The 16092-nt window shown below is 39.3% G+C and overlaps 1 protein-coding gene and 1 long non-coding RNA gene across 2 annotated transcripts in view; one reads left to right on the top strand and one right to left on the bottom strand.

Moving 5' to 3' along the window:
• The window catches only part of LOC308476399, a 34610-nt gene that overhangs the window by 11397 nt on the left and 7121 nt on the right, over positions 1–16092 (top strand). The window lies entirely within an intron of this gene.
• Positions 8181–16092, bottom strand: part of CXADR (CXADR cell adhesion molecule) — a 34125-nt gene continuing 26213 nt past the window's right edge. The window contains exon 8 of the mRNA XM_081003945.1: positions 8181–8711. Within this exon, the coding sequence (XP_080860071.1) occupies positions 8670–8711 (42 nt within the window). The 3' untranslated portion in view covers positions 8181–8669. The remainder of the gene's footprint in view (positions 8712–16092) is intronic.

Raw genomic sequence — 16092 nt, 5'->3', positions numbered from 1 at the left:
TTGATCAGTGTTATGTCTACTTGCTTTTAAAGTTTGTTTGTATATGAATATTTTGTGTGGTTTTATGTAAACCACTCATAGGGCAATCCATACTCAAGATCCACCAGGGTGAGAGTTTGGACTGGATGGATCTTGGGCTTTCCCAGCTGAGACTGGGTTCAGCAGGTATCAGGTCCTTCACCTTGGCTGAGCCAAAGATATGCAGCATAAAACACCCCTACTCACTGGGGGCTCAGAAAGGTTTATGCCAGTGCAAGTCCCTCCACTCCAAGTGACAGAACAAGGAGAGGCTTGCACCTATTCCAAACCCCTTTCAACTCACGTTATGTGACCTAGGAACCTAGTGGAGCTTAAATGGCAAAAGGAGTAGTATAAAACAAATTCCTCCTAAACTGGGTTTGACATAAGGGTACAGTCGTACTTTGGTTTTTGAACAGCTTAGTTCATGAACAACTTGGAACTCGAACGTCACAAACCCAGAAGTAGGTGTTCTGGTTTGCAAACTTTGCCTCAGAAGCTCAACTTCCAAAGTGGTTTCCATGGCTTCTGATTGGCTGCAGCCAATAGAAAGCCGCACCTTGGTTTCTGAACGTTTCGGAAGTCAAACGGACTTCCGGAATGCATTCTGTTTGAAAACAAAAGTACGACTGTAATTTAAGATGGCGTTGTCTCTCTGTAGTTAGGATTGCTCTGTTATCGGTTTGTGTTGGTTAAGAGGTGCATAAATCTTGTTAAATAAGTGCTAAAGAATCCTCTTTAGTAGCTCCTTGTTCAGCACCATAAATATAAGGAGAGAGCAAAATTCTGTTTCTGTAACCTTTGTTGGGAGTGGTGGGGTGGGGGGAATAAGTCAACATGTCTTCTGTTTAAGGATAGGAAAAGCAGGGGTGGAATCTTTGCTTACTACTGATGCTTCATTCCCCTTGCTCTCTGCCATAGAATTTCATATGAGTGAACACACAGTCTGTCACTTACTAGGAAATCTGCCACCCTAGTTTTCATTACAATGCGACAGCCTGTTCTTCACTTGCAGGTTCTTTGCAAAATTAGTTTGGTTGTGAATTGGCTGCCAGATTAAACTGCTGTCTTGGTGGGTGTCTAATCCAAAGCAATCCGCTTTTCAGATCAATGTCTCACCTCTCATCTAATTTGCATAGCAAAGTGGTTCAAAAGTAGTGCCACACTCTGCTCAGAAACTTCATTTTGACCTCCTCCCACTCACAATCTTCCCTTTCCACCTGTTTCAAGTACGGAATTCATCATAAAGTTTAAATCAGTCTTTCCAGGGACTACAGTGCATATCTGGACCATTTCTGATATGACAAGTTCATGTTTGCTTCAGCATCTGATTAAAAAGGTAAAGGTAAAGGACCCCTGACAGTTAAGTCTAGTCGCAGACAACTCTGGGGTTGCAGTGCTCATCTCACTTTACAGGCCGAGGGAGCCGCAGTTTTTCCGGGTCATGTGGCCAGCATGACTAAGCCACTTCTGGCAAAATCAGAGCAGTGCATGGGAACACCGTTTACCTTCCCGCTGGAGCGGTACCTATTTATCTACTTGCATTTTGGTGTGCTTCGGAACTGCTAGGTTGGCAGGAGCTGGGACCAAGCAATGGGAGCTCACCCCGTTGCGGGGATTCGAACCGCCGACCTTCTGATCGGCAAGCGCAAGAGGCTCGGTGGTTTAGACCACAGCGCCACCTGCATCAGCATCTAATTAGAGGCCTGCAAAGCAGCTTCTTACCTTCCAAGTTATTTTGCTACATCATTTAATCCGACTTAGTTCCCCCTTAAGCAGAAAACGAATAATTTTCCCTTTTAAATATACAAGGTGTGCATAATTTCTTTAATTAATTCAATAGCTGTTTTGAAATAAATAAAACAACATAAGGGGGATAGATCAATGTGTATCTCTGCCTCCCAATGATTAGAATGAGGCTCACAACAAGAGACATTCAGCCTAACCATCTACAATTTGCTGCTACAGGCAGCTGAACTAAATGCTGATTCAGTTTATTGAAATGAATGGAACTGGATTAGGCTTGTTTGTCTGCGTACACAAAGACACAAACACAGTAACTCACCATATAACCATTAAGCATGGCCACAGTGTCATTTTACTGAATTCTGACTGTGATAGATGAATTCAGAAAGTTACCACAGCATTGAAGAGGTTTTCCACAAGGCTTCAGAGGCCAGTTTCAAGGAAAAGAAAAACATTGGATTCCCATAGGGAGAGTGCTTTTGATTTCCATTCTACACCACATCATGACAACTGAGACACTGCGTACCTTTGTGCATGGATCTCTTTGTTGTTGTTGCTACAGCTCAGTTCCACTTAGATCAGACAAGCAGGAAAAATAATTCTGTTCACCTCAGTAGAGACACAGGCACATTTTTATTATTCGCCTCTTTGCCCCCCCCCCTTTATCAACAGACTTGCGGAAACATTAACGAACATTTAATTGTAATCCTAAATTACAAGCCTGCATTACTTAGCATTTGGCCTAATTTAATAAAAGGTTTTCTTCTAAATACCCATTGTAGCAGCTAGGAAATAAACGAAGGGTATGAGAAAAATACAGGGAATTAGGTTCTTCTTGGTTTTGATTGGTATCTAGTTGCTCTAAGCACTCATTTTATCTCATTACATTATTGGCTAAATACTATTAATGAGGTGATTATCCTGTATATCAGCACAGATCCCAGGGTATTAGCCATATGACACGCATTTGAGATTAATTAGGTTGTTCCAACTCAATATTTGGAATTCTATCTTTATACTTCTTAGTGAATTTGATAAGATGAATTATGTATGCTCTGCCACCTTGTTATACATTTGTTATCAGCTGTCAGTCTTCTTTGAGCCTGCCACCCCCTTCAGACACTAGTTCATGTCGTGGACTATTCACTAACATTATAACTACTTGGGCTTGGGGTATTTTTTATTCTTCTTCTTATAATAATTCCATGTCTCAGTTACCCTGAATAGACACTTAGGAAAGAATACTAGAACTCAGAAATTCACTTCACATAATGTTAAGCTACTTCTAACTGAAGAGCAAGTCAAAATGACAACCTAGACACACCCCAGTCAATTATCCAAAATCCCCAGCGTCCCCCCATGTCTTGTTTGAGTTGTTCTCAACACTTTCCATGCATGCAGATTACATTTCATGAGACAAACTCTTTAAATATTTACTTGTCAGCTCAGCCTAAAAGCAAAGGACGTTACAAAAGTTCAGACAAATGAACCATATTCTGAATATCCCCATTTCATGACCTCTGAAAACAGCCAGAAAAGTCATTTGCACACAAATGTAAACCTTAGCCATAGGCTGTGCTGAAAACAAATTGGATATGAGAGGCAAACTGTGATTTCTTTGGGTTAACACCATTTGCTAATATTTAAGAATGTAAAAGTATGCCAATGATCTAGCTAGCTAAATATTCCATGTGACAGTTAGCAAATGCCGCAGAGTGGCAAGCAGAGTGTGGGAGAAATCTCTCCTTTGGTTATTCCTCAGCATCTGACAATCAAAACAGCAGGTCAAAGGATCCAAGGGAGGGGGCACATTTATTACATTTTTATCCTAAGAGCTCAGCACAGCACCCCTGCTTGTCGCGAGGCAGCTAGGCTGAAAGACAGCAAGCAGACCAAGGTCACCTAGCTTCTTGGCCATGTGGGGATCGGAACTTGGATTTCCCTGATTCTTTTCCAAATATCTAATTACTGTACTGGATGGGCCTTTAACCACACCTTTTGATCCAGCTTATGCATTTTTGCCAAGCGTGTACAGTCCTCTCCTTTCTACTGTGGACTTATATTTACTGGAGAGCCACATGTTTTGGAAGAAGCATATGCTTCTCCAAGTTTAAAAAGGAGGTTTAGATAGAGGTGCTGCTGGGGGGAAAAGAAGACGAGGAAATAACTCCTTTGCAAAAGCAGCAATTTCCTTTAGCAGATAGCCTTCAAGCAGCTTCCACCTCAAAGCCTCATACTACTGTTAGAAATAGTTATAAACTTAAAACACATTTGGGGAGGAAGCTGGAGTCAGCTGATGTGAAGTAAAAAGAGTTAGTTCATGATACATGTATGATGGGTCATGAACACACTGTGTCTTGGTATGTAGGTTTTTAGTGTGGTGTTGTTTAGGGTGGCGCTGTGGTCTAAACCACTGAGCCTCTTGGGCTTGCCAATCAGAAAGTCGGTGGTTCAAATCCCTGTGACAGGGTGAGCTCCTGTTGTTCTGTCCCAGCTCCTGCCAACCTAGCAGTTTGAAAGCATGCCAGTGTAAGTAGATAAATAGGTACTGCTGCGGCAGGAAGGTAAACGGCGTTTCTATGTGCTCTGGTTTCCATCATGGTGTTCCCTTGTGCCAGAAGCAGTTTAGTCATGGTGGCCACATGACCCGGAATGCTGTGGGCAGACAAACACTGGCTCCCTCAGCCTGGGAGCGAGATGAGCGCCGTAACCCCATAGTCGCCTTTGACTGGACTTAACCGTCCAGGGGTCCTGTCCTTTCCTTTACCTTCTTTTTTACCTCTTAATTAGCCACCCTTCCCTGCGATGGGGTGAGCTCCCGTTGCTCGGTCCCTGCTCCTGCCAACCTAGCAGTTCGAAAGCACGTCAAAGTGCAAGTAGATAAATAGGTACTGCTCCGGTGGGAAGGTAAACAGCGTTTCCGTGCGCTGCTCTGGTTTGCCAGAAGTGGCTTTGTCATGCTGGCCACATGACCTGGAAGCTGTACGCCGGCTCCTTTGGCCAGTAAACCGAGATGAGCGCCGCAACCCCAGAGTCGTCTGCAACTGGACCTAACGGTCAGGGGTCCCTTTACCTTCTTTTTTACCTCTTAATTAGCCACCCTTCACCATAAGGTCCCAGGGTGTGAACAGTTAATTGCAATTGCAGCACCATTATCTGTGATCCAAATTGCTCCATGTTTTAGGTCTCTGAGTGATCTTTGTTGTAATTCTCCGCATTAACCATTTATTTTGACTTCTTTAGTTTTCACATTCCCCCCATCCTCTCCAGACTACAACAGCCACCCACAATTCTCTTGAGTCAGAGCTGTTCAATTACCTCCAAGAGATCTGTTTCCAAACAAGAGGTTTAAGGATTGCAGACTTCCTGAATAAGCACATTTTCTGTGGGTGAGTCAGCCAGCCCACAGAAAGAGATAATCCCTGGTAATAAACTACTGCTTTCTGCCTGAAAGAGCAACACACACCGTTTGCAGGAAGAAAGAGCAACTACCAGTTGTTTTTAACAGAATGAAAGAATGTTGTCTTAGCTGACCTGCTGGTGTAGCAATCTATTTCAGGAAATCTGAGATTGAGCAATAAAAGCAATTATCCCAAAATAATTTTTAAACTACAAGTGTCATTTTCAATACTTTGTACATGGCATCAAATATTCAATTATACTTTCCATAATATAACATTCGATCAAAATCTCCTGCTTCTTCAGCAAGTCATACAAAACTTTATTTTTTTTTAGAAGCTGCCTAAAGCCTCCTTGGGAAACTAATTTCATCCCTCAAAATTCAGGAGGTATTGATCACCACAGTGGATGTATTTATTCTGATATTTTCATATTGTTCTGACTTCTCTGTTGCTTTTACACAATCATAAAATCAGCCCACAGTGCACTCAAGTTTAGTGACCCGTGTTAGCTTTGTAATATTTGAGAGGGCCCTAACACCCCAGCTGAAATATTCTTACTGATATTCCTTTCTCCAAAACCCAGATCTAACAGCATTTAGTGATGCTTTGCTGACGGCACATCATCATAAACCATTCCAAGCACCTACATGTTATAGTAGAAATGTTAGGGTCAAATTATGTGCTATGTCAAACTACCTCTTTATTTGTTATTCAGAATGAACATTGTGGCCAGCAAGGCACTTTTTGTTCCACACAGCAGGCTTCACATACCAAGAACTTCTTGTTTATTTCTAACCTCTTCCCAACACAGAGCTTCAAGGGAAGTATTGCACAGGTTGCCAATCTTCCTCCTCCCTTCATTAATCACCTGGATTTAAATTAAACGTAAATCAACCTAACAATGTTGCAAACTGGCAACACCTCAATGTCCCTACTGGTACTGAAGGATGGGAGAGAATGGTGAGATACCTTATGAGCTTAAATAGAAGCATCCCCCCAGCATTCGATGGAAAGGTCATGCTAAAATTAGTTTATATCGGCTCAGGGTCTGGAATATTACTACTACAGTAAAATAAAATGAGCAAAAAAATGCTTGAAATCTCAGTATGATGGAAGATACAAGTGTTGAAGAGGCACTGAAAAGGAGTTCATTTTCAGTTTCCTACAACATCTTTCAAGTTCCAAGGTCTAGTAGCAGATAACATCATGTTGCTATGTGAACTATAGAAAATGTGTACAGGGGCATCCAAATTGCTAAAAGCGTAATCTGAGACTCCATATGAAGCTGCCTTCTATCGATTTGGACACCGTACAAGACGGTGACTGGCAGTCATTTTCCAGGGTTTCAGACAGGAATCTCAGGCAGCCCTACCTGGGGCTACCAAGGAATGAACCCAAGACCTTCTACATACAAGCCAGAGATACTCTACCACTGAGATGTGGTCCTTCAGTTTGTTATTATTTACAGAAGCTATTTAAAAGAACAGAATTTGTTTATTTTAATCTTATTTTATTTATTTTAATTTTTAATAAAAAAATGTTTCTAGCCCGCCTTTCTTCACACAGTGAAACTAGGGCAAGGTACAAGAAATTAAAGCGAAAAAAATATCAATTACAAATCATCAAACAAACAATAAAACAGAAACAGATAAAAAATTATGGCAAAGTCAGTAGTACCAGTAAACCAGTATCAGAATCTGACCAAGTCATTAACATCCCACAAAAAGGTCTGTTGGGATAAATTAATTTTAGATTTCATTATTTATTAATTAAATGTATCTGCCACTTTTTTACCAAAAAATAAATAAATAAAAAAGTTTAAAGGCAATTTAGATAAGACTGAACCAGCAGAGGTCTTGTTTCCATCTCAATCTGAGCTTTAGCCCCTAAAAGCTAACAGAGGCCAACATCTAGCACATAATGCTAATTTAAGTGCTGTTAAGTGCTAAGAAGCAGAAGCTTAATCCAGGCAAGACAGAAACTATAGTAGTGGGTCAGTGTAGGGATAGAGAGTCAACAGATCTACCCATCTAGATGAATGTGCAAGGTACAAAGTGTGGTGGAAACATCTTTCAGGAACAAATTCCCTTATGGATGAACTTCTGGGACTGCATGCCAATGGTACTAAAATGGGCAGGGCTACCATCTCTCTCTCTCCTCTATTCCCCCCCACACCAATTCACACACATCCACACATCATGTGACTCCATTCCCCTCCATTCATATTCTCTTATACATACAAAGTATTGAAAACTGTATTAGGAGTCTTGCCAGAGGGCGGTGCGATCTTTATGGACGAAGGAGGGAAGGACTAAGCCAGGGGTAGGCAACCTAAGGCCCATGGGCCACAAGTGGCCCACGGGGGTCGTTTAACTGGCCCCCGAACCGAGTTGCCCGCTCGGCGAGTCCCCACGCGCTGTGCTAAAGCAGCACAGTGCAGTGCAGGGACTCGCTTCCACAGTGCCGGAAATTGCATCTGTGCAGATGCAGACGCCAGAAATTGCGGCCTCACACACAATGGAGCCTATGGAGGGATCTCCACTGGAGTGAACTGGCCCAGGTGAGATAAACCTTGCCAACCCCTGGACTAAGCCTTGCCTTTATAGCTGTAACCCTCCTAAATAGCCCTCTGGGAGGGCGTTAGGCTTGGGAAAAATGCTTCTCAATGGAAGTAAATGGGTGGCTTTTATATGTCTTGTAAGCCAGATGTTCTCCACTCCAGCCTATTCTTCCTGCATCACAATATCAGTCAATACAGAATTCTGTGGACTCCCCCTCCTGAGAAGGAAAGTTGGTGGTGAACATATTATTCAATTGCAATGGCTTCTTATTTGTTTCAAGACCCAAATCGAAGTGCTAGTAATGACAATATCTAAGAAGCAGTCAGCAGGTTCACTGCAAAAAAATCTTAAGAGCACAACACTTAAAATTACTGAACCACCATGCAAATCATAGAAATCAATGGCGATTACAATTCCCAACTTCAATGGATAAACATCTGCTGTACATGTAAGGTATCATCGTACAAAATTTTATTAAGTGTTACAAAGCACAAGTATTTTAAAAAAAGGTGTGTTTGTGTTTAAAAAATCAGAAGATTAAAAAAGACAGCACCAAAATATACAGTATGGAAGGCACATGTTGCTTCAAACATACTAATTCATTGCTAAGTGTAATTTCATACAAATCTAAGAAACAGATTGAATTAATTAACCACAAAAAATATGAGCTACATTGTTATCTGGGTTGATCTTTTGAATTTGCACGCAGATCCAGTGTTAACCTTCATATTTTCCCACATATTCATGTCTAGCACTATTACAATGGAAGAAATCTTTAAAGCAAAACATGTTGTAAACATTCAGCAGGCAAAATGCTACCTGCAATATAAATTTAGTCTACATTACCATCTTGTCTGTAGATTCTAAAAGTTATGACAAAATACAGAGTACTTCATTTGTTCCGTAACTTGAAATTCATGACAAACAAGTTGTTTCTTCAAGTTTATACCACTGTTATGTCACCCATCCTGCTTGCGTGGCCATACTATAAATAGAGAAAATATTATCAATCAATACAGAGCTCTAGTATATTCAAGTATAAATAATCAATTTGAACTGGAATATAAAAAAATTAATCCAGACACCCTTGAGCTGTAAAATTGTCGTGGCTGGATAACTGCAAGTCTAATTCAAATTGTAAAGTCAATGAAATTAAAATTGTGTAAATGCTCTAGGATCCAAATTTTCCCCTTCAATAAAACCAGTTCTACTTATTCAAAAAGAATCAAGCTAAGTGGTTTAGGATTCTTTCTGTTGTATGTTTGTTTTATATAGAGTACCTCAAACCTAGTTCACAAACACAAGTGCTACTACTCTTTCCAACCCAGATTAGGAATATGTTATACATGAATTTTCTTTTTTACATATAATCAAATCATTCTGAACAAGATGGTGCACATTACAAAAGTAAGAAACACTGGAGAATCGCTTGTACTTCTGACTCCCAATTCTAAAGACTGAAGGAGCAGGTGGGAAGCAAGATGTAGAACTCAAGGTTACGAGTATGAGGCAGAATTCAAAAACACAAAACAATTGACATTTTTGACCCCCTACTTTTAATTTGTGTAGGTATCTTAGTTTAAACCTTTCCTTCTCCGACTGTTGCATCTCCCTCCCAAATTTTCACTCCAAATTCTTATCAAGTTCTGCAAGCTGATGTTCCATTTACATTATTCACATAACTGTGTCCAAGGCTGTTGCCTTCTTTTAATTCTTATTCATTCTGCTTTCATCTCTAGGTCTAAGTCTGTTATCATTTTAATGATCATTCTTTTTTCCTTTTTTTTTTAAAAAAAAACTGTTTTAGAGGGGGGGAAACCCAGAGGAATCAGTGTTATAAGCTTCAGACAGTCTTTTATTAAGCCTTAAAACCTTCTGAATTTGCCACAATGGTCTGGATCTAAGATTCCACTTGTGGGAGGGACGCATCCAGCTTAGCTAAAGAACAGAAGAATGACTATCCAGAAGATATTTTTCTGATTATGCAAGCACTTGCCGAACCATTTGCACAAAATCATTTCCTATTTTCCCCTAAATTCAGTACTTTTAACATTTTATTTGTATCTCACACCTTCAACACTGCAGTGCTCTCAAGAGTAGTTTACAGCTTAAATCCCTTGCATATATGCAAAGTGAGTCCTAAACCCTCCTTGTGTATATTTACCAACTGACTTAGGATTTAAAAAATAGATATGTACTGTATTGACTCGAATGTAAGGCGCACCTTTTTGGACCAAATTACGTCACAAAGATTAGGGTGTGCATTAGATTTGATGGCGCCAGAGAATACTTCTTTGGTTTCAATATTTTTTTAAAAAATTGAGGCGCGCATTACATTCACTGGCGCATTAGAATTGCATAAATATGGTAGTTAATGAGAGCCCACTAACATAAAACTAACTTGCATGCTACAATGTCCCAGGTTTCAGTATGGGCAGGAACTCATTGACCTAAGGGTGAGCAGAATTTAGGCTTGTGGGATCTAGTGGGGGGGTTTTCTTCTGTAACACCCAAATTCCTCAACCAGAGCCAGGTGCAAAACAGTGGTAATGGGAAAAACATAGATGATAAATATTTCAGAAATAGATGCCAGTTAAGGGAAAAGGAATTTTTTACTTCGTACAGGAACTACATAGCATAAGAAACAATGGATATGCAGAAATAGCCACAAATCTTTCTTTATTCCATTTATGAACTGCTTGCCATAAAGCATTTAAAAGCAATCTTAAAAGAAAAACATCTACAATAAAAAGATGTATTTTTACAAGTTCAAGTACAATACAGATAGTCATTTAAAATACTGGCTGGAAAAGGAAGGCCTTCAGCAGGAATAAAAAATATAAGAGAGGGAACCTCTGTCTGATACATAACAGACTTTTAAAGGATATTAATGTTGCAAGTATTCATTAGAAGTACTGGAAGCAAATAAAGCAGAATGCCCTGGTTAGCTCAATTTAGGTCTACTAACAGACTACCTGTCACAAGGAATCTTAAACCAAGGGATTTTCTCAGCCAACAAAAGTACCTCTTTCCCTTATAAGCACATCATCACTGGAAACAAGGGAGAATTGATGTCTCAACTTTTTGTATGATTTGGCATGATCAGGGTGTACTATTTCTGCTCTAGAGAAGTGTTCTTTCCTGCTTCCAGAGTCTTCTCATCTGATGCATTAAGACCTGTCCCAGGAATTTATATCTCCCTAGAAGGGCAGTGAACCAAAAAAGATTTTTTCCAAGTGCCTTAGATAAGTTTGGTCTTTGATGAACTGACATGTCAGCTTCGCTATAAAAGGAATTTAACTTTGGACTTTATAGCTATTGGTATATCAGGAAAGCTTATATTAACACAGCGAGAACAACAGATCAGTTCATGCAAAAAACACAAATGTCCCTTACTTCACACAGTGGAATTTTAGGGGTTTGGTGAACAGTATGTTTTCAACTGAACTACTCATCTTCTCAATAATGGCAGGGTGAAATATCAGCCCCTTTAGTTCCATTATAGTGTGTGTATGTATGTATGTACACACACACACACACACACACACACACACTATGGGAACAGCTGCATGCCAAAACTCTTTCAAAATTCAATGCTGTGAAATAATTACGTCTTATAATATTTTATTAACCAAGGATGTTCCATATTCAAGATACAGAAATTTGCTATGTGGAATTGAAAGGAACTCCATAGGGATGAACAGGAAATGAAACTTAAATTGGTTTTATAGAACCAATGCAGTTTTTAAAAGAAAGTTTATAAAGTATCATCACTCAGAGGAAGAAAATACAAAGCTTTATCATCATGAAGGGGAATAAAACATTTTAGATAGTCTGTTACACATTAACAAATCCTGGCTGATCCAAGCCAAATGCTTCCTAAATCAAAACTTTTAGCAGTGGTATAGAATGCTTCAAAAATGCGATATGCAATCACTAAAAGAAAAATCTTTTCATAAAATTAATATACCACTTGATTGTAAGAAATACCTCAAAATTGTTTACAAAAAGAGTAAAACAATGAAATTTATGCCACAAGGGTGAATGAATTATTTTCTCTATCAATGCAGTTTTATTATTCAGGTATGGCAGTGTCAGCCTATTTAAAGGACAATATGCATTTGCAAAGCACCCCTCCTCCTCCACTTATTAAGTATTTCACAAAGCGTTTTAAGTAATGCTATGAGCAGCTGAGTTGGGAAACGTTTGGTGCATGTTGTATAGACAAACTCTTTTATGAGATTATGTAGTCTTTGAGTAGTCTTATACCAACCCCCCCCCCCGAAGGGAATTTTTTACACATTTACCAAAGTCAAAAGGAATCAAGACACTAGGGTATACAAATGGGTCATGTCATATATCTAAACTTTTCACCATTTTAAGACGTGTGTGAGAGATAAGCAGTATAAACTAAAAAGCATTTCTACTGTTTCTAACCAATATTAAGCAACATTTACTGCAACAATGAGGAGCTACTTACTTTACTACAGAGGTCAAGTGTCTGGTTTATATTTTATTTAGGCCACCCCGTTCTAAAAGAAAGTACCTGTCTACTTGTATTTTATATAAATATATATAAACTAAGCAGCACGGCTTGGTTCCCCCTACCCCCAGGCAAAAAATATTTTGCAGTTAGGCTGTCAACCCAAGATCCAGTTTTCAGCCTACTCTTTGTGATATTATACCTGGAAACGGAACAGGCAAGATCACAAGAACATTTACTTCATGTTGGGAAATTCATTTTCAATCATCATTCAGATTCTCCTCCATTCTCCACCCCTTTCTAATTCTGGTTATTAACATCAGTCCAGGTACTTATTGGTGGCCTGGTTTGCATGACACACTTAAGCCAAACACTGGTTTAGTGAGATTGTGAAAACATGTGGGCTCACAACATATTTGCTTCTCTGTTGTTCTGAGTTAAGCCAAAGTTTGCCTTACTCTGTTGTCCAAACTGAAGCTTATGGTAAAGGCAGAAGTGCTGTGTGGATAATTGATCTGGATAATTGATCAATTTCCTGCTTTGGATGGGATTTTTGTCTGGCTGGAATGTTTTTGTTTGGCTGGAATGTGTCCTTTAACTTCTGCCTCTCTGTGGTCTGGATGGAGAAGAGGGCTGGTGGGTGTAAAAACCAACTCTCTGTACCAAGGAAAAACTTGCATTAGTTGCTTGGCCCACTTTAGCCTTTGGCCCTTTCTGGCATGGAGGCCACAGAAGGATGCCCAGATGGGAATGGGGCCTTTGGTGTGACAAGAAAGTTCCCCGCCCCAGCCAAAATCCAACCTTAAGGTTACCAGTGCATGAGCCACAATGCTTAGGCTATGTTAAGATCTGGAAGAACCAGTGTAGCCCAAGGTTAAATAAAACTTGCAGTTCAATGGGGAAAGTATTAATCTTTCCAACATTTGTCACTCCATTCCCTGAAGCTTCTACTCCTATTGCCAGAGAGGTGTTAAGTCCCACAAATATTTGTTGGCATCCGTCTGTCCCAGGAGACACTGGAGGACTGCTCCTTTGAACTGTTGGAAGGTTGCAGCGCCTGCTGTTGCTGTAGAGAGAGATAATAGAGACACCTGCTTTGTTGCAGCTGGAGCAAATGAAGGCACCCAGTTGTGCTGCTGCAGATGAATCATGGTGTTTCTTCTCTCTGTGCTCCCCCCAGCGGTCATTCCTTTTCTGGTCACTGCTATGGACACACAACCTGACTGTCTCCAGGCACTGTGGTTGCCTGCACACAGCAGGGTTGATGTTGCCATTCCTCATGTCACATTTGCAGACATCTTCGTAACGCAGTTGGTCTGCCAATGAACCTGGTGCCTTAAGCCCCATAGAGCACATCCTTGGGGATCCTGCCATCTTCCATTCTGTGGACACGACCAAGCCAGCATAGGTGTCACTGAGAAAGGAGTGCAAACATGCTTGGAATGTGGGAGAGCACATATTTGTTTGAAACTCTGTACTGCTACGTGACACCCAAAATCTAGTCCATATGAAAGGCATGAGGCGTCGCTCCTGATGGTTTTAAGTTGCCCATGACTAACAAATTGCACTACCTCTTGCCACACATACTTTCGTTTGTTTTGTTAAGCATATTGTATTACTGGAAATACTACAGTATGGATGGTTATAGAATTAGAGGTGATGGGAAAGGGCAATCTATTTACTACCAGAAAGCAGTAGCATCTAGCACAGAGAAAGCTGGCAGCTACAACACAGGCTCTCAACTAAGTTCTTCAATTCACCAGCTGTGCCCAGAGATTTCAGCTTGCTTCAGCCTCAAAAGTAATCATTCACTAGTCCAAAGCCTTGCATAGCTTTTGTGCTTTATTAACTTGGCACCGTATGATTCAGTATGGTGAATTAGATAAAAGTAACAGAAGAAAGGTATAAGCAGAAAGGGAATGAAAGTCCTAAATTGATTTATAATTTTATCAGGCATCACACGACAACAATAAAATTCTACTCTTCATATTTTTAGAATAAGAGTGGGATATAATTTATTATTAGAGCTGCATTATACTACAGGACCAGTAGTATAACAATTATAGTATTCTCAGGTTTTGATTTCTGAGCATCATTAACTATCCTTTGTATGCTTTGAAGGCAAGCCTTTCTGGGCTTTGTGAATTCTTATCTCAACCCATAATCTTAAAATTGGCTTCAGAAGTTACGACGACATGTTTTTCTTTAAATCAAAAGTAGAACTTTTGCAATCATAACCTGAATGGGAAAACTACACAAATTTCTACACACAAAGAGAATTTTAAAAGTATGAGTTTAGAATTTGTATGCAGTCTGGGAACAGTACCCATAGTTTACAGCAGAGTCTGGCATGAACGAAGTGCCTATTTTAATTTTTTCCCCTTCTCTCCTCCCTATAAATTCTAACTGTTGTTGATACGAAGTACCTTTTGCTTATGGTCTCCAATTTATTAACGTTAAATTGGAGTAAACATTTCATATCTGTAATATTTGTAACAATTGTTAACTTTGTGAATATATTCAGAAATGTTTATCTGGGTGTTTATTGTTTTATTTTTAACTTTAGGTAATTGTTGCTCTAATGTAAGCGGATATATATCTCATTGCAACAATGTTAAACAGATGAAAATGAATAAAAACTATATTACAAAAAAATGAATGAGTTTAGGGTTTTCTCATGTTCTCTAGTTTTCCAAATATCTGTAATACTGGTGGGAAAGTATCTTATCATTAGTTTCACCCCAATCTTAAACACCACAGGAACCCCTGTTGTGAACAAATATTAGTATTTTGCTTTTAGATAGTTACTGAAACTTTCCCTTAGGGGAGGCTCAGCCATTTTATACTACTAGCAAGTGGAATCTGTATGATTTGATGCATTTACTATGTGGTTTTAGATTGTTATGTATCAATTTATTTTTATTCCATATGGATTTTTGTTTTTACATGTCTTTCCTACAGACACACTTGTTGGGAAGCAGTTTATAAATCCTGAAAGCAAATAATGTACCAAGCTCTCTTCCAGTTACACCAATGAAAAGGGTTAGCTACTTTCAAGAATCCAGACTCTTATTTGTGGAAAACCTGGAAAAAAAAAATAAACTATCATGCCTGCTACTAATTTTTGAAAATCCTAAAGAGATTTAATGAAGGATTTATAAACTGCTTCCCAAGAAGTGATTCCAAGCGCTTTGCACAACAGAAATGTAAAAAACCAAAATATAATTAAACTATATACACAATAACATCCAGACACTTACTACAGACTCCATTCTTGATAGTCCTGCTCTTTCTATATAATGAAGGTACAGTATACCAAAAAAAACCAAACCTCAATAGTTTCAATGTTCACACACCTACTCATTCAATCATCTGTCTGACAACATACATTATACTGTAGTTAAAATATCTAAAATCCAATAATAAGCACAAGGCTGAACAGATATGCAATAACAAAGCAATTACTTTTTACAAGCCATCTTTATGTTTTCATAAAACATGTCGCCATCCTCTGGAAATACGAAGTTCATGTGATTTGCATTGCGTTAAAAATATTTTATGTGATTTTCCTTTTCATGAAAGGGAGAACATAAAACTTACTAAATATATAGAAAGCACACATCAACTAAGTCTTGAGCATATTCAGGAATACAAATATGCAGGAGTATAAATACTTAAGATAAAAAAACAAAAACCCAAGGTTGCTGGCCATATTGAGTGTGCAGTTATTACGATTTTCCCTTTTGGACTACGTGCAGATTGAAAGCTGAAGTTCCACACACAGCCAGGCATGATTGAAGCTTAATGTTGGCTGCTTTCGTGGTGCGTCTGGTCCAAATTATGCTTAGGCACCTACTTGGGAAGTGTTAAGGTTTAATTCCAT

The sequence above is a fragment of the Podarcis pityusensis genome, assembly GCF_964106645.2.
Source record: "Podarcis pityusensis genome assembly, chromosome: 4".
NCBI classification, from domain to species: domain Eukaryota; kingdom Metazoa; phylum Chordata; class Lepidosauria; order Squamata; family Lacertidae; genus Podarcis; species Podarcis pityusensis.
The sequence above is the reverse complement of the archived record's forward strand: the minus strand, read 5'-3'. Positions and strand labels throughout refer to the sequence as shown.